The sequence below is a fragment of the Pocillopora damicornis genome, chromosome 14 (genome assembly GCF_964200805.1).
Source record: "Pocillopora damicornis chromosome 14, jaPocDami1.2, whole genome shotgun sequence".
Classification (NCBI taxonomy): domain Eukaryota; kingdom Metazoa; phylum Cnidaria; class Anthozoa; order Scleractinia; family Pocilloporidae; genus Pocillopora; species Pocillopora damicornis.
In genome coordinates this window covers 14,909,257-14,931,833 of record NC_142683.1, presented here as the reverse complement: position 1 = coordinate 14,931,833, position 22,577 = coordinate 14,909,257, and the positions used below count along the sequence as shown (strand labels likewise).

Below are 22,577 nucleotides of genomic sequence, written 5' to 3'. Positions count from 1 at the left end.
CTGCAGAAGACAACAGCTCTTTTTCAGGGCTTAGTTATTACACTTTCTGATGTGTCGTGATTTATTTAACTTATACGACATTCTGTAAAAGATATGAAGCCCTTGTTATTAATTTTCTTTGGTTAATCGCGGTATCTATTTCACGAACTACAATGGACAATTATATTTAAGTTCGTATTCTCCTCTTCATCTTTGAGCGGGCATGTGATTGCAAAATAGTGTCAGGGGTCCTTGAATGAGGGCCTATAACTGTGAGATGCGCGTCGATGATTTTCTCTAGAGATTTTAATGATAATTATTGAAGTATCTACAGTCGTTTTTTTACCTTCATGATAGAGATTGTAGACTTGCGTAAAGGTAGAATCTTTCTTTTTTGATTCCAAGTCTCATTTTAGTAACTGAGTTAAAAACGTAAATTGGCCACCGTAATAGGCTTTTCACTCTTTATGGTGGTCAATTTACGTTATCAAATCAGTTGTTAACACTAAATTACCCTGTTATACTCTCCCACCGACGCAGCACCACAGTTTCTTTAGAAACTTACCCTCTTTTCTCATTTCAGTAAGTCAGGGGCACTATTTCTTGACAGAAAATTTGTGGCGGTCAGTTCTCAGGAGATTTTAATCGATGTCCTTTCATCTCAAAAGATTTTATGATTTTTTTGGCTACTGCTTCCTCTGGCTGCACGGGAGGCGAAGCCACAGATATCGTCAAGATGAGTGGGGGAGTGAGTGTAAAACAATAGAATTCCGATCTTGACTCAAATGATTAAGCCTTTTTTTCGCACTGTTTATTCACTTTACGGGGTCCCACGGAGTCCTAGGTAAGACTAAGTTAGCCCTAAAAAAATAAACTTGATCTTAATATTCTGAATAGTGTTCAGTCTCTTAATTAAGTGCAGTTGTATCTAGGGCAACCCTGAACTATCACGCTAATCCCACTGTAGTTTTCTGTAAATGTTAGGTTTCCTGTGCATTAGGCCCAGTCTCTGCCGAGGTTTTGTCATTCAACACTAGGTCAAACCTTCGTGCACATGTTTTTTTTACCGCTTGTTATTTTCGCCTTTATTTTTAGGATGAGGTTCGTTTAACTAGACTCACATCGAAGTAATAGAAAATTATGGAACCATTGCGGATATTGTAGCAATTTTCAAGGTTACGAACAAGGACATTTGAATGTTTGTAAGGATGTCTCATACGGTATTGTATTCGAAGTGTGCTGAGCGTAGTCGGTCCGATCGGCGGACCAGCTGCCTGAAGGAGGTTTTTTTAAAATTAAAAAATTTAAAATTAATTATACTTTTTTAGAAGGTTGAGCGAAAATACTGTGAGCCTCCTTTTGATTTTCGTAAATTTGAACATGATTTCAGGCTTTGGGTTGAATTGCACGCTCAGAAGATTGTTCCCGACCGCAGACAAAGTGTGATACCATAACACGCTGAGCGTGATAGCAAACACGCTCGGCTTAGCCTAACAACTTTTCAAAAACAGTACGAAGTGTATCCTATTTATTTCTACACGTTAAATATAAGCATATGCGGGACCTCTGGACACGCAAAGCGTGCGGTGTTAGCATGTTATCATCCTCCGGTTTTAAGTCTTGTGAAGGGTCGCAAATGTAATGGCGGGAAAGTTTGACGTTTAGGCACCCCAGAATATTCGTCCATTATAGCTGCTGTAATAGATGTCGCGATAAGCTTAAGCACTTTACGGATATGAGACTTAGAATCAAAGAGAAAGATTCTACCTTTATACAAGTCTACAGTCTCTATCATGAAAGTGAAAAATGACTGTCGAGACTTTAATGATCATTCTCCAAATCTTTGGAGAAAAAACATCGACGTGCTTCTCAATATAGTTCGTGAAATAGATACCACGATAAACCAAAGAACTTTAATTAAACGGCTTAATGTCTTTTTCAGAATGTCGTATCAAGTTAAATCAATCATGACAAGTCAGATAGTGCTATAACTAAGCTTTGAAAAAGAGCTGTTGTCTTCTTCCGCGTATTTTTCCTCTACAGCTTACGACAGATACTGGGAAGAAATTGATGTCGTTACTCGGCTTCTAATCTTGAGTGAGAAAACACATTTTAGATTCATCCAAGGATGGACCGAAACTTCTGCTCCGTGCATAAATTTTCCGCTCTTCAGCTTTCCTCGGCGCCCGAAATTTCTAATTGCTTGCTTGATTTAATATTCTTATGACATATCAATCCGTCCTTCCGTAAAATGAGGTCTCAATCGGGGTAATGGCTTTTACGGTAAACAGTTAAAATTTTTGCCACTCTACGGTTAACGCATAACTCCCCTCACAATTGACTATTCTCACAAGTAACGGTTAAAATTTCTAAATTTCTGATTGTTTGGCCGATTTACAGCTAACAGTTAACCCCATTGAGACCCTATGGAATCATATCCAGAGCTCTCTTCAGGGACAACGTTTCATTTGAACAGGATGCACTGAGGAACCTGCCTGGTTTTTCCTAACTGGGTGTTTCTCCTTGTGTAAATCTTAAGAAAATATCTCTTTTAATTAGCCTTGACTCCAAGGAAATTTCATGGTTATAATTTTAACTTTGTTGGATTTGTTATTATTAATATTTCTCTCCTCTGAAAATTACAGCGTCCGTTCGTTTTCCTCCGATATGGTGGACCATCGTAGGTAATTTGATCCATTTGATATTGTACAGCCTTTTGATGATTTCATCAGCAATACAGACCTCTGAAAGGAGACCAACCAAATACCAGCAGAAGATGAAATCAGAAAGCGAAGATGGAAATGGATAGGAAACACCCTTCTCAAAGCAACATGTGTAGCAAGAGTAACCTAAAACTTATTTTTTCAGCAACTCTTTAAAGCTAAGTTTCAAGCCACTTTTCTTGACCAGTGTTGGCAATTAAATATCAAGAACCTCAACTTGTAATATTTAGGATTTTTGGCAATTTTTTAGTAACTTTTTGGCGTTCTAGTGAGAATCTTTTTAGCATTTTACGAGCACAGGCGGGACAGGCCTACTTACTGGCATTCGGCAGCTCCACTCTTCATTCAATGAGTCCATTCCATGACTCTACTAAGTTTTGTTTAGTAAAAGCCGGAAGAAGGTGACGTTGCATCCCATAATCCTTTCTGCATGCGGGGAAGTTTGCATGTGAAGAAAGAAAGAATCTGTGGTTGATGAAAGAATCTGTGGTTGATGAAAGAATCTGTGGTTGATGAGTTTGCTCGATCACATAGTAAAATGAGTGATTTTCGAGAACTTCTGTTGGATATTTCAGGTCATTTAACGACTGATGATGTAGCTGAGCTTAAATTTCTCTACAAAGAATATATTCCGACCGGAAAAGGACAGAAAATTACTAGTGTAATTGAGCTCTTCTCAGAGCTTGAACAGCTGAACTTGCTTTCGGATAAGAAGCGATACTTTCTGGCTTCAAAACTTATTGCTATCGGGAAAGAATTGGGGAAAAAACTTTTAGGAATTCAAGATAGGGATATTTACGTTCTTGGGTTGGTTGATTGTACAATGTGTTATTTTGAGGTGAAGTCGTAAAACGTACGTTGCAATCAGTCCGGGGACATGGCTAGGCTGCTAGTAAAAAATGAGGAATTAACTTTAAATACAGCACTTTGCTACGTAAGGCGTAAGATACATTGCTTTTAATTTTCTGTCTTTCTGTACATATGAGTTTAAGAGCTCGATTGGGAAAGTATTAACATCGGTTTGATTGGAAAATTCCGCACTTCCGTACGCGTAACTACTGCAAAGCCTCTTCTTCTTGTTACACTGAATTCCCTGATCTCCAATTCCGGGCTCATGCAGCATCCGAGGTACTTTATTCACAAATATGATATGTAAGATAAATCAGGGGCTTCAAAATTCTATTGTTAAGGCTGATAAGCGGCCAAAGTTGTAAAAGGGTCTGATAATATGCATGGTGTTACAGGTCAGCCAATCACTCTTTTTATTTACCAGTGCCACATATAATCAAACAAAACTCGAAGAAAACAAAAAAATTCTCGAACATGATTGGTTATCACCACCCCGAATTGAGCACCAATAGGATAGTGTACACGTTATGCTAGTAATTGGACAGCGTAATAGGACAACTAATGAGACGTTTCTCCCTAGGGGGTAACAAGGGGCCAGCTCCCCCAGAAAAAAATTTAAATCTAGGAGCTTGGAAATGTAATTTTCAGAATTTTGGGCATCAAAAAGAGCGCTTGTAGGCTAATTAGATGGAGGTGAAAGATCTTATAGGCAGCAGTAGACCACCAGTTATTGGCTTTTATGGAAACCCTTTGCTGTTAAATAGCTAAAAAGGCAAAAAGACTGGAAATTTTAAACACCAAAGGCAGCAATCAGCAAAAATAGCCAAGTGTGCCCGGTGCTGTGACTGAGATTTCCTCCAAACGTCGCGATCAGGGTATAGAGTCATCGATATCTGGCATGCTAGATATCGGCCATTTTATGCGCTGACCACAGCGCTCAAATTCGCCGAAATCGCCGGGCGTACAGAATTGCCTGGTGTGTCACCGTCCTAAGGCTCAATGGATTCTGTTCCTGTCAAGGAAACGGTGTTGAGCCAAATGTTGCCTTAGTTCATTCTGCTGTTGTATAGACACCAAATTCTGTGATCAGTGAATGATGTGCCAGTTAAATGTACGCCAAAAGTCCTCACCATATTCCCTCTCAGGGGAGGGGTGAGTAAGGTTTCATTTGATGGCACATAACCTAAGTAAAAAGTGTAAAACAAGCTTTCTTGTCAATTTCCAGATCAAAACAATGTCTTTTTTTAAGTATTTTCAGAAAATGAGATTGCATCTCAGACTAATCAAGGACAGGTAGCATGAAATTACACACAAACCCGTATCAATCGTTTCACTCTTAGGATCTCATTAATAATTCTCCTAGCTGTATACCATACAGTTCTTTTGGTGTCAGTTTGGAGAATTTGTTTTCATATCAGATGATAATCCCCTGGGTTATAGTTTTCTTCATTTTCATCACTTGTTTGCTTAATATTGTATAAAAATTGTAAAAAGAAGTTCTGTTTTGGTCAGTCATGGGAGTTAAACTGAGGATTAAAGCTTGAATGGAATGACTTGAAAAACATCAAAAAAGTGGTAAATTTCCAAGTCATAAACATTGTTATATGTGTCCATGTGTAAACAATAAAACTTGTCATCTGAGTTTTGCACAGATTCCAACGAATTATGCCAGACTGTCCACTCCTGATCAGTTTTGATGTCCCGTACCCCTGTACAAATCCGTTGGAAAATTGTTTACTGCAATTCATCAAACACCCCCATTTCTGCAAGATTTTTGTTTACAGTCAAACCTCAATTAATTGGACCTCGATTGTCTGCATTTTTCTCTAGTCCTATTTTTTTACGAATGTTAATTAGTCACAATTGAGATCTGTAAGAATTTTTTTCCCATCAAACAATGCTCATGTATTGAATCAATGATGACACTATTCTGTTGATGGAGCTTAAAGGAATGATTCACTATGTAGAATTAGTGATGCACCCTTGCTGTTGCAGCTTGAAACAAACTGATTTAAGTCATTAGTTTAGGCCGTGAAAGGTTGTTCGTTAGCTTTAATGACTTTAAGAAAGTACATGTACTTCTGGCAAATATCAACGATGTGTCAATAAAATGTTAACTTTTGCTAATTGTTGACAGTGATGCACATTAGATATATCAAAGTTCTTATGGCAACCAGGTGGACAATGAGACATGGTTTCATGCCACTCTAGTTTAAAGAGTTAATAAATGTAACCGAGAAGTTACAAGTCATAGACCCAACGTTTCAACACTCCTGTCTAATGCCTTCATCAGGGGTTGTCGAATCGCTGCAACAAGAGGTCCTTTTATGTGCTAAATAATTAGCTGCCCTTTTTTCTACTGATGAGGTGTAAATAGGCGTCAGGTGGTAAGCCGCCATCATCACGATTTAAAGAAGCGTGGGCGGAGTTGATATGCCAGGCTTCCAGACTTTAGACTTATCCCATCCAATTGCATGGTTGGTTAGGCATCTGTGCACTGACAAAGCTTAATTTTCTTTATTGCAAAAGAAGACCGCATTTTGATGCTCTTTTAAACGTGTACCAAACTGACGTTTGGTCCGTCCGATATACTCGTGATCACAGTCTTACGAAAATTTTGTTGCCTGTCGCTGGGAATACTGATTGCAATGTCAAAAATTCCTGCGAATTTGCGGATTTCATAAGAAATAAACTGTTAACGCTTGTGAAGAATTGGTGTCTTTTGAAATTGTTTCGCTCTTTACAAAAATCCCAATAGATCTTGCCGTTAAAGTTGCGTAGGAGACACTCGGAGAAGATGAATCCCTAGGACAAACAACTTCTTTGCCTGTGGAGTATATTATTCATCTGCTGTCTTTCAGCCTCAAAACCACCAAATCATGCTGAAATCTAAAAAACTATTACAAATTCTGATTAGATCATTGTCTCCAGAAATAACTTACAAAAAACCCCCAAATAATTATATTTCTACACGCCACTTTTCACGAGGACGACATTTTATTTTGTTTTACTCTGAGGTGCATATGAAGAATAAAAGAGAAAGAAAAGGAGAGATCCCGGTTTCAAACGGAGCCCACCATCCAAACTCGCAGCCCCGTTTCCTGTTTTCAAGCCCCTCCCCCCCCCTTCTTACCTCAGTTGAAGTTAGGCTCCGCCGACTTCCGCGCACTCACGAATCTGGCACTTGTCATGGAAAAGGTGCCACCTAAGTCTCATAAAATTAACCTTGAGCGCCTAACCTGAACAAAACATGAACGGTTAACAACTGCATCGCTAATTAGAGGTTGGGTGCCTGAAACATCCAGAAGCTTCCACTATTGACAACCAGCTCCTAGATGGAGACTTCTCCCATGGCTGGCAAATCCTGGCAACCCAACTATGAGCCCCCACGCCAAGCCGAAGGACTTCGAGCTGAGCGCAATCAGCACAGAGAAATGGGGCTCATGGCAAAGGCTGGCCATGGCCCTAGGAAAAACTACCCTTATCCGATGGCACCCGCTGACCGGCGCAAGTGAGGGATAATAAGCATCATACCTACTATGAAATTCGTTCCGCTACTGAGAGGATGCTATCTACGAAAGGTCTAAACGGAATTCTTGATTAAGCCATGAGGGGTGGTCATCCCGCCGGAACACTGATAACAGGTTGATCATACGCCGTAAAAGGTACGCCCCTGAGGAGTGACTTTACAAGCGTGTTGGAGATTGCCGATTAGAGATTCCAGCTCTTTTCTCATACAATGCTGTTTGGAAGAACAGGTATCCGACAAGGCAAAGATGCGCTCAAACTTGTTCCGCAGAAGACGAGCCTGAAGGGCAGGTGAATCCAGCTCAATCCCAAGTACTGTTAAGCGAGTGGACGGCCCCTCTAGTTTATCTGGGCGCAAGGAGATACCCCAGTCCTCAAAAAGCCGAATACACAAATCCAAGTTGTTCTGGTAGACAGGTGAGTTGGGGGGACCCAATGTGTGGAGGTCATCTAGGTAGTGTAAGATAAACTTCACATATGAGAGTCTGCAATAGAAGAAAAGATGAACGGGGCAGAACGTAGTCCAAATCGATGAAAGAATTGCCTCGCCACTTCATGCTAAGCAAATAACGATCATCAAAATGGACAGGAACATTGCAGTACGTACTTTCTCCATCAAACTTTGCCATAGGCGCTCCTCAGTCATAGGACGTGATCCCGCTGATGACATCGTCTACTTTCATATACTGCAAAGAGAAAGGCTTCTTAGCTTCTTAGGCTTCTTCTTTTACTATGCTCGATAACGTAGTAAAATGAGTGATTATCAAGCACTTCTGTTGAATATTTCAAATCATTCAACGTCTGAAGATATAACTGGGCTTAAATATCTCTGCAAAGAAGTAATTCCGGCAGGAAAAGCAGCAATAAACGTTTAGAGTACATATCAAGTAAGAGAGAGTCGACGATTTGATAAAAAACTTTACTACAATCCGGAAGAGCAATTTATGCGATTTTCTCGAATGTTTAACAACCTTTTGAAAGCGTAACCTATCAAATTCCCTCATATCGTTCGGAAAGATGTCAAGTGAACCATGTGTAGCAAGAGTATCCTGAAATCTCGCCTATATTTCCCAGTAACTCTTAGAAGCTACGTTTCCAGCCACATTTCGTGACCAATGTAAGCAATAAAGTATCAAGAACTTCAACTAGAAAATTTGGGATTGTCGGCAATTTTTTGGAAACTTTTTGGCATTCTGGTAAGAACTTTTTCAGCATTTTTCGAGCACAGGAGGGACAGGCCTATTTACTGGCATTCAGCAGCTCAATTCTTCATTCCATGAGTCCATTCCAAGAGTTTATTCTGTTTTGTTGAGCAAAAACCGGAAGAAGGTGACGTTGCATCCCATAATCCTTTTCTGCGTGCGGTGTAGTTCCCTGATCGAAATTTGCAAACTATGATGTCTTCGAAAGAATTGGTAGTTGATGGATTAGCTCGATAACATAGTAAAATGAGTGATTATCGAGCACTTCTGTTGAATATTTCAAATCATTTAACGTCTGAAGATGTAACTGGGCTTAAATATCTCTGCAAAGAAGTAATTCCGGCAGGAAAAGCAGAGAAAATTACTCGTGCATTCGAGTTCTTCTCAGAGCTTGAACGTCTGAACTTGCTTTCGGAAGAGAATCGCGATTTTTTGGCTTCAAAACTTATTGCTATCAATAGAAATGACTTGAGGAATAGACTTTTAGGGATTCAAGGTAAGGATATTTACGTTCTTGGGTTGGTTGATCGTACAATGAAGTCGTAAAACGTAAGTTGTAATCAGTCCGTGGATGTCACTGAGCCAATTTTACGGACGGTAGTAAGAAATGTGAAAGTAACTTTAAATACAGCGCTTTGCTACGTAGGGAGTGAGATCCATTGCTTTTAATCTTCTGTTTCTCTGTACGTACGAGTTTAAGAGCTCGATTGGAAAGTATAACATCGGTTTGATTGAAAAATCCACTTCCGCCCGCGGAATTACTAAATAGCCTCTTCTTCTTGTCACAAATCCCGGTTCATACAGCATCTGAGATACTTTACACAATAATCTGATATGTAAGATATACCAGGGGCTTCAAAATTCTACTCTTAAAGCTGACAAGAGGCCAAAGTGGTTAATTGAAGGGTCTGAAAGTTGATGTCACAGGTCAGCCGTATACATTTCTTCTCCTGCCACATAATAGCTAATCACTCCTTTTACTTACCAGTACCACATATAATCAAAAATAGAAAAAAGTTATCGAACATGATTGGTTATAACCAGCCTGATTTGAGAGGTAATAGGACAGTGTATACATCCTACTTGTAATTGGACAGGGTAATGAGGCAGTTAGTGAGATGTTTCTCCCAAGGGGTAAGGTCCATATCAGCCTTTCAAGTTTGGCTGCCCTTTTCTAACCTACTTAAATAAATTATGTATGTATGTATGTATGTAAGGGGCCAGCTACCCTAGAAAAAAATTTGAATGTAGGAGCTTGGAAAGAATTTTGAGTATCAAAAAGAGTGCCTGTAGGCTAATCAGATGGAAGTGACTGATCTTATAGGCAGCAGTAGACTGCCAGTTATTGGCTTTTATTGAAACCCTTGGCTGTAAAAAAGTTAAAGCTGGCGACACTATTGGTAATTTTATATGCCAATGGCAGCAGTCAGCAAAATTTACCCGGTGTGCCTGGTGCTGCAATCAGAGTATAAAATCATTGATATCTGGCATGCTGATCGCAGCAATCCAATTTGCCAAAATTGACAAAAAAAATTGCGCAGTGTGTCACTGTCTTAAGGCTTAATGGGTTCTGCTGCTGTCAAGGAAACAATGTTGAACCAAATGTTGTGTTAGTTTATTTCTTAGTTCATTAAATTCTGTGATCTGAGACTGATATGCTTGTTAAATTTACACCAAAAATCTTCAGCATATTCTCCACTCAGGAGAGGGGAGAGTAAGGTTTAATTTGATGGTACATAACCTTAAAGTAAAAAGTGTCAAACAAAGCTTTTGTATCAATTTTCAGATCAAAACAATGTCTTATTTTCATTTATTTTCAGAAAATGAGATGGCACCGCAGATTAATCAAGGACTTGTAGCATGTAAGTACACACAAACCTGTATCAACCCTTTCACTCCAAAGATCTCACTAGTAATTCTCCTTACTGTATGCCATACAATTATTTTGATGTCAGTTTGGAGATTTTGTTTTAGATCAGATAATACTCCCCTGAATTAGTTTTCTTCATTCTCATTGCCCATATGCTTATTATTGTATGAAAGAAAGTTCTGTTTTGGTCAGTCATGGGAGTTAAAGGGTTAAATCTTGAATGGAATGACCTTAATTTAATTTAAAAGTGGTAAAATTCCAGGTCATGAACATCTTTGTATGGTATCTATATGAAAATGTTAAAACCTGTTATCTCAGTTTTGCACAGATTCCAATGAATTATGCCAGACTGTCCACTTCTGATAAAATTTTGCTGGTGTGTTCCTTGTACAAATCCCTTAGACAAGTGTTTACTGAAATTCAACAAACACCCCCATTTCTGCAAGATTTTTGTCTGCAGTCAAACCTCAATTAATTGGATCTCGATTAGTGCCTTTTTTTTCTGTTCCTTTTTTTTATGAATGCCAATTAGTCACATTTGAGATCTGTGAGAACTTTTTCCCATCAAATAGTGCTCATGTATTTAATCAATATTGGCATTATTCTACTGATGGAGCTTCAAAGAATGTTGCACTATGTAGAATAGGTGACATGCACATGCAGTAGCAGCTTGAAACAAACTGAGTTATGTCATCTGTTTAGGCTGTGAAAGGTTTTTGGTTAGCTTTAATGACTTTTTGAAAATACTTTAGGCAAATATTAACAATGTGTCAGTCAGATATTAACTTTTGCCAATTGTCAGTTGACGATGATGCACATGATATGGTGATTTAAGTGATTGGTATTCAGCTTTAGGTTTGGTTCATTAGCATTCTTATTTGTGATTATCTGGACTCCTGAAAATATCTGGACTTTTTAGCCCAATCCTTATGAGTCTGGATAATCAAGGTTCAAATTATTTCTTTCTTCTTTGTTTTTGGCAACACAGCAGCACAGCCAAATAGTTGGGATGACAAGCCTGTGCCTGGAGATTTAGTCTACAATCTTGTTGAAGATCTGAGCACAAGCTGGAAAATGTTGGGAAGACGTCTTGGTCTTACAGAAGGTGTCATAGGCAACATTGACTCAGAACATCGGAAAGTTGTAGAAAAAGGCGTGGGAATGTTTGAAGAGTGGAAGAAAAGAAAAACTGGCGACGCAACAATGAAGGCATTACGGAAAGCCCTTGAGCTTATAGGAAGACGAGATTTGTCTGAAAGAGTGAGAGGTATCATCTCAAAAAGAAAGCTCCACTGATGGAACAAAGTATCAATGAATTATCAAAAGTGACCCTTTTAGTTAAAATCTTATGGCAGACATGAAGCATCTTGTGTAAGAAAAAATTGATACCAATATCAGCTATGTGGGAACTGGAATTTTGTGTGTTCTGCCATGGTGGAACATCTGATGCTTTGAAGTTGGCACTACTGCATGTGTGTTAGATTACAGAATCCTGCAATCAAAAGGCTAATTATTTGGTGACGGAAGTGGTAGCCACACTTCAGCACATGATCCAAATTTTTTTCCCATATTTTCCAGACAGCAAATCTCCTTCATCAGGAAGTTTTTTTAATATGCATTGTTTTGGTTGTTCAACCAGTGGAAGCTTCCTGCAATGGTTAATATTTAGTGTAGAAAAAATTTAGAAGAAAAAAAAACAGGTGTGGGCTGTATACAATCATCTGATTAGGATGATGCAAAGCTGTACAGCTCTGAGAGCCATGAGTTAAAAGGAGAAAAGAAAAAGGCCCATGGCCATATGATAAAATTCTTCTTGACTGAATTAGTTAAGGCTGCAGGGGAAAATGTCTGGCTCTTAATTCTCACCATGGCCTCATTCACTGTACATAACAACATCAAGAGTTAAAGGGTCCAACAATTCTTTAATGGCCAGAGCTCATGATAAATATTTTGTAATAAATTAATGGAAATGTTTGATACCTCATTTTGAGGTGAAATTTTGCAGTCAGTTAGTGTGTATGTGGTTGATTCTTAACCCATAGAGTCCCAAGATCTGATGCCAATTCTCCCCACTTGCTGCAACACATTTCCTTGTGAATTACCAGCAAGAATTTGGTGTTAGATCAAGAGGCCAACTTCTACTTGATAAGTTTGAGTATTTTCATTACTTGTTTACAGGATAATGTACAGATAATGGATCAATATCAGTATCTGGGCAACTACCCACTTACCCCTCCCCTAACTCAACATTAACCTTAACTTGTTGTCAATTGACTGTTGTTGAGTTAGGGGAGGGGTAGGTGAGCAGTTGCCCAGATACTGATATTGATCCGATATTATAGTGCAAAGTTACTTGTTATTCACTTCCTGGAGTTAAAGGGTTAAGAGTGATGTCTTTCTCTGTACAGATTATGCATTGAAGAAGCAGCAAGAAGAGATTGATGCTGCAGTGGAACATGAATACCAGACTGAAATAGGTTTGTTTTGCACTCAAATATCATAATTGAAGACCAAGTCTTTGCATTTTTTTTTTCCATTTTAGTTATTCAACCTCAAAAACTCCAAATCACATTTTAAGCTATAAAATATGAAAAAAATTATGTTATTCAGTGGAAGGCACTTAACAGTGGTAGAGCGTCTGAAGTACTAATCAGAAGGTCAAAGGTTGAACTCCTATTGCAAGCACTCAGAGTTCTTTTTGTATGAGTATGGTTGGGTCATTCACCGATTAACATCATCCTTCACATCAAGTTACATGTCTTAGTTTTGATAATTGTGTCTCAGCAGTCTTTATATTCAAGGTCACTTTGCTTTGGGCAATATTGCAAGCATACTTAATTGTTAAAATCAATAATTTTCCTTCACAGCAGAACAGAGGCCTTTTCCAAACTTAAATGACATGGGCCATGTCTTGCCAAATTATCCTCCACAACGTGTCCCTGGAGAGCAAGCAGAATATAGTAGTCTGAGACCAGTACCATCCTGGACTCCACCAAATCAAAGCTTTCCACCTTTCTCTGCCCCACCAGTCACCACAAGTGGTTTGGATCCATCCTTTATTGGTGGTTGGGATCAACCCAGTCAAGTTTCTCTACCTTTCTCCACTCAGCAGGCCTCTGTAGGTGGACAGGATTCATCAATTCGGCAACAACCTACCCTTTCTGCACAGGATAATGAAACAACTCCAACCCCCTCAGCAATGCAGGCCATTTCCAGTCATCCTAACCTGACTGGTTTGCCCTTGCAAAGGGTTGCTCCAACATATCAAGGGGGTTCATATGCCAACCCAAACCTTCGCTATTACGGGCCACTTCATTCAGGCACTGGGCAAAATCCCCCTCCTCACTCTTCAACCTCAGCAGTTCCATCTGTTACAAGAAGTCAAAGATCACATAGTGACTCAATTGTTGTCAATCCATCTATTCCTTATCCTGCACAAATCTCTCAACCTAGCATAGACCGATCTGTTTCCTCTCCTGGGCCACTTCCTCAAAGCACAATGGTGAATCCCTCTTTTCAGCCTTTACCTCCAGCTTTCCCATCTGAGAGTGCATCTCACAGACCTTCAGTGACTTCAAATGTTGGCAATGGAGTACCCCAAGAACCAACAACTGCCTCAGGGTTCAGTAATCCTCTCCCTTTTAGTGATACATCAAATCAGAGGCTACAGACTGATTCATCACTGGCTGACCCATCCCTTGGTTATCCTGTACAAGTCTCTCAACCCAGCATGGAAAATCCCTCTCTTCAATCTCCGCTTTCACCAGATGCTGTAACGCAGGGACCTTCTAGTTCAACTGCAAGACAGGTTCAGGAGCACTCTGCATCAGTAGGGTCTGCTGGACTGGATGCCATAGATCATCCTCCTAATGGAAGCATCAGTACAGGCATCCCAGCCACTGCTGGTCTCAAAGTACAGGTTTCCGCTATGGGTAATTTTTTGGATCCTGTGAAGTATGAGCCTATCAAAATGATAGGATCTGGTGGTTTTGCTAAGGTACAGATTTTTCATTTGCATCCATGATTAAATGTATTGTTGGTGGACACTTGATGTACAACACTTGCCCTCCCCTTCCCCTTCCTAAAATAAGGTAAGATAAGATAAAATTTTATTTAGCCAGGGTGGCCCATGCAGCTACATGGCTGTTATCCAGAAGGACCTTGGTAATAATAATTTAAAAAAATGATTCCTTGTCATTTTAGCAAGGGGAGAAACTGTTCCCCTGTGGCCAAATTGTAACTCAAACCTTGTTTAAACCCTGATCATTTTGGTTTTATCAACAGAGTTGATTATGTTAATTGGCCTGACCATCAAGAGTTTCAAAGCTGAAGTTTCAAGTGTTAGCCCTTCATCAGAGCGACGAAGGGCTCTGAAGAAGGGTTAACCCTTGAAATATCAGCTTTCAATGCTCTACAGTGGCCAATTTACATTTATCAACTGGGTGGATAAGACTAGAATTACCGTGTTATACTCCCACACGGACACAGCACCACAGTTTCTTCAGGAACTTACCCCCTTAATTCACTTGTTTGAACCATGTTTGTCATGAGTCAAACAAAATGATTTTTGATACTTTTCCAACACATTAGTTTTGTTGAGTAGTTTTGGGTTGCTAGATGTTTACCATGGGTTAGCTTTTGGTAAAGACATTAAAAAAATGCCCTGACCTCTGTTTGTTGAACACTTACATTGATGTTTAGGTTTACCTCTGTCAGTGCAAAAAGACTGGGGAAAAAATGGCAGTTAAAATGTGTGATCTTGGAACAAACCATGAGGAAACTCAAAAGGTGCATAGTATGCAAATTTTCATCAACTGTTTGTTAATTAAATAATAATAGGATTTTTGCACTTCATTTAACTGGGATCAGATTCCTGTACTGAGACAAAGAACCCTCTAAAATTTGCCACTATTTTGACTTATGTTTTTGTGGTTCAGCTGGTCATGATGCCCAATTAGCATCTGGGAGTCGTGGGACCAAATCTTGTGGAATCCTGAATTTTTGCTGGCCTCTTTTCAGCTCACCTGTAGGGATTATTTCTTGGCTTGAAGTGGAAAAATTTTTGTCAACTGTAACAGTTTCAGTGTTGCAAGTCGAAGCTTCTACCCCAGTGGAAATGCCAGCAACTAATGTGTACAGCTACAATCCAAATAAAATATATTTTAAGTGAAATGTGTCATTTTGAAACTAAATATTCAAAAAATATTTTGTTAAGGTTGTTATTCCTGCTTTAGAAATTGGTAAAACTCTTATTTTTTTCATGTCTATTGGTATGCTTCTCCACATCGGAGTCTAGGTTATGTCATGTTAAGTGCTCATGTAAGCTGCCTTAAGGAAACTTCCTGTTTCATCATTAATTTGTTGCTGTTGTTGTTCTTGTAAATTTTAGCAAAGAAGGGCAGTTGAAAATGAAGTAACAGTTCTTTCAGATGTAAAGCACAAATACATTGTGCAGTTCCTCTATGCAGAGGAGAAGCAAAACACTATGTTGTTGTTTCTGGAGTACATGGAAGGGGTGAGGTTTAACCTCAACATCAGGATCAATATTCTCTATACTCCTCTCTCTACATTACTTTGGTACTGACAGGGAGAATTTGTTTTACTATCAGAGCATTTTTAGGTTGGCGATCATTTTCTTTATTCTCCTGGCCTTAATGAATGGAGAAATTAGATGCTGTCCACTCAGTAAGTTTAAAAGATTAAAATCAGTGGAGGAGGTGAACATCAAGTTGATTGGGAGCTAATTATTTTTAATTAATGACCTTGGTTAAACGCCTTCATAGTTTGGCAAATTTCCTCACTCTTTGACCCCGAGTGACAAGCATCTAATTTCTCCTTACAATAACATCCCCTGAATCCCACATAAGGTCCCAAGAATAAAGGAAATGATCACCACTTAAGAAGCTCTTGATTGTTAAGCAAATTCACCTTATCAACACCTTTGAGAATGTATAGTAAACAGTATGGAGAATATGCATTCTTATGTTAGAGTGAAGAGGGTTAAGACAGATGATAAATTGGTATTAAAATCTTACTAAGGTCAATAGATTGCAAAAACATTGACACCTGAATAGCATCAGCAATGAGTGTCAAGGCCCAATAGTGTTGTGGACACTCAGGTTCATGATAACCACAATTAATTGCTCATAGTTAATGATAGAAGCCATCCGTGCTTTCCTGGAAGGAGAAGATAGACTGATAGACTTTAGACAGTGACAAATCAGAAAAGGCATAAATTCAGGTTATTATTAAAAGTTACACTGTGTATAGAGTGGGAATTTGTCACTGTAGCACTGCAAAAATATTGCTCTGGCTCCGATAAGTTCCTCTTACCCTTTTTTGTGGGATAGTGTCTTGAATTAGTCAGGAAAAGATTTATTTACTAGTCTCTGGGAGGCACCAGTTTAAACACTGTGGAGCCTAAATGTTAATCACCTCTCTTTTTGCAGGGTTCTGTGGAGGACATGTTAAGACAGAAAGGACCCTTGGAAGAGCTGCTTGTCAGAAAGTTTACCTGGCAAATGCTTATTGGGGTTGAATTCCTCCACGGCAAGGGAATTATTCACAAGGATATCAAAGGTTATTTTGAGAGAAGCTATGCTAGAAAAATTTAGCTTACATTGAAAATTTCTTTACTCTTGATAATCTGTGTTAATCTTTCCCATCCTCAGCCATTCTTATTCCCTCTTGAGTTAAAATTGGTTATTTTACCCTTAAAACCTTAACATCAATGTGCATATTCTCCACACTGGTCTTCATACATTTCTTAAAGTGCTGACAAGGAGAGTTTGTTTAACAATCAAAAGCTCCTTTTGTTGGTGATTATTTTCTTTATTCTCCTGACCTTAATGTATGATTCAGGGGTGACATTGTAAGGAGAAAGCAGATGCTGGTCACTCTTAGGGGACAAAGTGTTAAGTCTATCGTATCAATATCAGTATCTGGGCGACTGCTCACCTACCCCTCCCCTAACCCAACATTAACCCTAACTTGTTATCAATTGGCTGTTGTTAGGCTAGGGGAGGGGTAGATGGGCAGTTGCCCAGATACTGATATTGATCCAGTCTATCCCCTTCCCCTTTTAAAAAGGTTTCTATGGATGCCCAAAATGTCAATTTTGTCATCACTATTATCATTATATTATTATTGGTTTTACTGTAAATATCTTTATTTTTACTTCATTTTTGTCATTGCTATTATTGCAATTGTCATAATTACTATTGTTTCTACTACTACTATTATAATCATAACTATTACAAATTCCTCAACTGTGATTGGTTCAGTTCCTGCTTTATTTTTCTGGTTCTGTAATATTATTATTCTGTGGAGTTGTAATCGAACAACTGGCTGTAATCCAATATCCTGTATTAAGACAGTTAAGCAACCAATTATATGAAGACCACTCAGCTAAACCGACCAATCACAGAATTGATTGCAATAACCATAGCAACAACCAATTACCCTACAAACTGAGAAATTTTTTTAAAAAGTTAATGTCGTTATGGAAGGTATTTCCCATTGTCAATTTTGACTTATTTGCATGGTTTGTTTTCTTTTCGGAAATTCTAATAGTTAAAAGTAATTGGTAACAGGACTTCGTGTCGTCCAATCCTGTTTGTAATCATACTCCTAATGAACAAATCGGACCAACACCTCGCACTAGTCCGATTTTGTTAATCACTGGTATTGATTACTGGCCGAATTGGACTCCACTTACTCCTATTACCATTACTCATCATTGTTATTTCTATTATGTTAGGTGCAAATGTTCTGCTAGATGGGCAACAACAGAACATAAAACTTGCTGATTTTGGAATCTCAAAAGTCATGACAGTAAGCAAATATTCTGTTCTTTCCATTGTTGTTTGATCCTCATTTTGTTGGTTGGTTTGTTATTGATTGATTAAATTTGAAAGTAGAGTCTTTAGAGGTTATGTTTGCAGTTTAAAATCTTTCCTCGCTCCAAGATATCGGGTGGTCTACTGGTTAGGGTGGTGGATACCAGCTTAAGAGACTGAGATCTGGCTGAGTCATTACAATATGTGCTTGGTTAAGTAACGGTGCCTCTCTCCACCCAGGAATATTTAACATTTATTTCATGAGCGCGCGTTGGATATGAGATGGTAAATATCCAACAAGTAAGAATTGAATAATTGTGTTATTAAATCTCATCAAATCCTGAACGTGTGGATATTGGAGCCTTTTTTCAGCTCCGCAACAGTTGGCGTAATGCATTTCTATCGAAGGTGACTCGGAATATGAGCTGATAACCGGAGTTGAGTGAACGAATCAGAATACTAGAAGTGCTACTTCCAGAGTTGAAAATTTCATAAATATGGATACTGGTGAGAAAAAAGGAGAGATTCTTCCAATCTTGATGGTTTAGATGAGGGTTAAGAAGGAGTTTCGTACTTATAGAGAGGGGTAGCTAATAGAGATACGGGAACTTAGACACTCAATTTAAGGTTATCCTCAAATACAAGTTAATGTCATGAATGTACAGGCACTGAAAACCGTCACCGGTGGAAGAGTGACTCAAGGAAACGTGGCTTCTTTTCATTGGACAAGCCCGGAAATGCTCTCTGATCAACCCTATGGAAGGAAAACTGATATTTGGTATTAGTTCTGATACTTTTTGAAAGATAATGGATTTCAGTTAAATGGTGTATCAGTTTTTTTTCCTTGGAAATTTTAGTGAACTATTTTCTTGAAAGAGCTCGCAAATCTACCATCATTTAACAAATATATTCCATGTTGCCGTTTGCCTGTTCGTTAATAGATCGTGTATGATGTATGATGGAGCTTTGACAACAGCAGAGGCAAAAGTCCAAAATATTTTCTGTGCAAACGGTTCAGTAATTAAATAGAAATATTTTCAGAAAGGGAAAAAGAAGCTGAAAAAGGATTAATGTTATCTTGAAATGAAGGTATTGCTTTTTAGTAGTATAAATTTCTACGTTTTACACTTATTTTCAAATTTTTTGCACTATATAGGATTAATTGATTGGCTCTCAGCCAGTGAGTACGCTGAAATTTCTTCTTGTATATATTAATTGAATTATCACATCATTTTTTAAGGAGTGTGGGTTGCACTGTAGTCGAGATGTTGACAACCAAACCGCCCATGTTCAATGAACACTTATTGATGCCAGCAAAAATGTTTAAGATTGTCAACCACGAAGTTGAGCCACCGAAGGACTGTACATCCATTGCTTTTGGATTTATTGAGAAATGCCTCAGGTATATGGTCTCACTTTAAATAATTTTGTTTAACCCCTGCACCACATCTCTCTGTTGGTTCACCAGCTTATTTTGAAATCACTGAGATATTACGAGCGCCCTGATTGGTCAAAATCCCATGGTTGTTGCACTGGTAAAACCATATAATATTGAGGCATTTAAGTTTTTTTTTAAAATAAAAGCAGTAGAGAGTACGTTTTATCGGTGCACTGGCATCATACCCACTTAAGATGTCGGGAGGATGCTCGAAACGTTTGTAAGTCACGCGCCGGAAATGAGTGATTTATAAACTTTTCGCGTGTTCTCGTGTAAAGGCTTTTCTTGTTTTTTCGTGGTTATTATAACGGTAAAATGGTAGAAAATGTGATCTGTTGCTCAAGAAACCCACGTGGAGTGGCAAAATAGTTTTTAATTATGTATTTATCTATTTGGCTATCGTTTTGATATTGACATTCTCGTCGTCATTATTGTTTTTTTATTATCATTTCTGTATTGTTACCCTGGGTCATGATTATTATCATTATCATCTTTTATTATCATCATCATCATCATCATTATCATCATCATCGTCGTTATCATTATCATCATCATCATCATCATTATGATTATTATCATTATCATCATTTTATCATCGTTACCTTTGTTATAATTGTTATCAGTATCATCTTTTTTATTATTATTATTATCATCATTTTATTATCGTTACCTTTGTTATAAATTATTATCAGTATCATTATAACTATTATTATTATTATTATTATCATTTCATCATCGTTACCTTTGTCGTAATTATTATCATGATCATTGTTACTATCACTATCGTCATTATTGTAATTATCGTCATCATTTTCACCATGAAATTAATTTGAACGTTCTTCTGACCAACAGGATTGCATTTTAACTCGATTCGAGGTACGATGTAGAGTAGCTTAACGTTTAATTTACATTTTGTTGTTGTTGTAGAAAACAAGAAATTCGTCCCACTGCCGCTGAGCTATTGAAAGATGATCCTTTCGTGCAGTTTTCACTTGAAGAAATGATGGAAGTTTTTTGAATGTCTCGTCACAAGACAATGCTGGTGGCTAACGAACATCAAAATTCGCGATAGATAAGTTATGTAAACTTGCTGTGAAGATTAGTCACGAGAGAAGACTTGATCTCGTTAATTGTGATAATGTGTTGGGACGTGTTATTGACACTGTATTCAGGAAACTGTGCCTTTTGCAACAAGGACTACATGATCAATTGATCAGTTATAATATATGGAAGTCGCACACTATCCCTCGTGGCGTTCGCAATTTTCAATCTCCGCGTTGTGGATGCTCTCTGACCTCGACTCTAGGGATGTTATATGAAATCGATGGCATATATCCTTTTAAAGAAGATGAGAAACGACCGCCTTTGGAATGTAACTTATAGTCTATGGTCGAAAGAAACGAATAGAATTTGTTATTAAGAGACGTTAGACAGTGCAACACTTACCTACCCATACCTGATTTGTAATTCTCACTTTTAAGGGTCATTTATTTCTTTTTTTTAAATAATGACGAGAAGTTGGTGTTCTGTGAACTTTATATCCTCCAGCTGATCAGTTTGTGTATTCTCTTCACACATTTGCTGGATATAGTATAGATTTTGTAAGGAGAATTCAGATGTTGATCAGATTTGGGAGATATGGAGTTTCATGTGGTCTTGTTAGGTATTTCATTCTAGAAGCTGTTAACCACGCGAGGAATTCAGCCTTTGGGTGAAGAAGGTTTCTTTTAAAGGTTACTGTCAACAAAATCTGGTCAAAGTGTTCACACTTTTTTTAGAATTCTTTTTATTTGAAAAAAATTTTACAAAATCTTTAAAAGAACGTAAGGTACGCCTGGAAAGGCTTACACGTGCCTACCAAAACAAATAGTATTAAAAAGTCTAATCTTTTCAGCATCTATTGTTAATAAGCTTCTCAGTGATACATTGTTTTTCGCGGTTTCTTTTAAAGTAGCACGTGCAGGACGTAATTTTTAGGGAGGGGCCCAATTTTGTCGACAGTTACCGCTGACCTCAAAGCACAACAGTATCAGCCATAAATTGAGATGAGTGTATGAGAGGGTAGTTGGCTTAATTTGCGTCAGAGCGCTTTTCTATTGGCGCAAGAGCCAATCAAGAGAAAGGGAAATTCCCTGAAGAGCGAATGAGAACTCGAAGTAAATACAGCCAAGCCGCCTAAAGCGCGGGAAAACGCGGGCGACCAAGTCGTGATTGGTTTTAGTTTTGCGTCAGTGATTGGTTAAAAAAGTGGCGCAAGTTTTGTGGACCAATCACAGAGCGGAGTAAAGTAAAACTAATGCAATCCCGGATAATTGCTTTAACCCTTTAACCCTTGAGGGTGATCAGCATATAAGTTCTCGTTACATTATCAGCCCCTGAATTACTCATCAGGGTCACAAGAATAAAAGAAATGATCACCTACTAAAGAAGCTTTTGATTGGTAATCAGATTCTCCCTGTCATCACCTGAGGAGATGTCTAGAGAACAGTATGGAGAATATGCTTACTGACGTTAGGGTGTAAAGGGTGAAAACGTAAGTCGAAGAGTATCTTTCACTCTGTGACCAGAGAAGAAAAATAGCAGTTTCCTGACGTGGAAGGAAACTGGCTCGAGAGATAAATAGTAAGCGCACCAGACATACTATTGAATATTGTTAGAAGAATGACTCTCTAACACTCATTTGAACTTTCTTTATTACCTATTTCTTTGGACATAAGTCCACACTGTTCTGTCTTGCTATATTCTCTGATTGAAAGATGCTGTGCACCAGCTTATAAAGGTGACACCAAAGATGACACTTCTAAACTGTCAATCTTCTTACATCGCGATCGCTCCGTTTCAGCCAGCGAATCACGTTAGAGTAAGTACGACAGTTGCTGTATACTAAGTATGCACCTTCGAATTTTTTACGCAATCACAAGATCGTCTTCTACCTTAAATTTCTTAATTTTACGGTTAAGATCGGCCAGAACAAAGACAAGATTGATACTATAAAAATTATAGTTAACCTATTGGCAGAATTGAAATTACGCTTGAAAAGATAGTTTACGAGAAAATAGCCTTAGAAGATTGTTACATAACAACAGAGTAAACAGAAAATTCGAAGAAGAAGGGGCGTACTTAAGGTACCGCCCGTAAGAAAACTACGTG

At 38.3% G+C, this 22,577-nt stretch overlaps 1 protein-coding gene across 4 annotated transcripts; it reads left to right on the top strand.

Annotated features, from left to right (window-relative positions):
• The first annotated feature begins 8,430 nt into the window (after positions 1 to 8,430).
• LOC113682181 (uncharacterized) lies at positions 8,431 to 21,853 on the top strand. 4 transcript variants are annotated; one of them, XM_089193717.1, is made up of 12 exons: positions 8,431 to 8,777; positions 10,102 to 10,143; positions 11,143 to 11,418; positions 12,560 to 12,628; positions 13,022 to 14,148; positions 14,853 to 14,939; positions 15,541 to 15,666; positions 16,601 to 16,730; positions 17,911 to 17,984; positions 18,655 to 18,767; positions 19,230 to 19,391; positions 20,355 to 21,853. In XM_089193717.1, the coding sequence occupies exons 1-12, from the start codon at positions 8,528 to 8,530 to the stop codon at positions 20,443 to 20,445; spliced, it is 2,547 nt and encodes an 848-aa protein (XP_089049843.1). In that variant the 5' UTR covers positions 8,431 to 8,527; the 3' UTR covers positions 20,446 to 21,853. The 4 variants fall into 4 exon arrangements, with proteins under 4 accessions (XP_089049843.1, XP_089049842.1, XP_089049840.1 ...); XM_089193716.1 differs by having other exon boundaries at positions 11,140 to 11,418; XM_089193714.1 differs by having other exon boundaries at positions 11,140 to 11,418; positions 13,019 to 14,148.
• Positions 21,854 to 22,577: the final 724 nt, after the last annotated feature.

Coding starts and splice junctions, on each gene's coding strand:
- LOC113682181 (XM_089193714.1), top strand. CDS start 8,528: ATGAGTGATTATCGAGCACTTCTGTTGAATATTTCAAATCATTTAACG. Junction 8,778..10,101: donor TAGACTTTTAGGGATTCAAG/GTAAGGATATTT, acceptor ATTTATTTTCAG/AAAATGAGATGGCACCGCAG. Junction 16,731..17,910: donor TATTCACAAGGATATCAAAG/GTTATTTTGAGA, acceptor CTATTATGTTAG/GTGCAAATGTTCTGCTAGAT.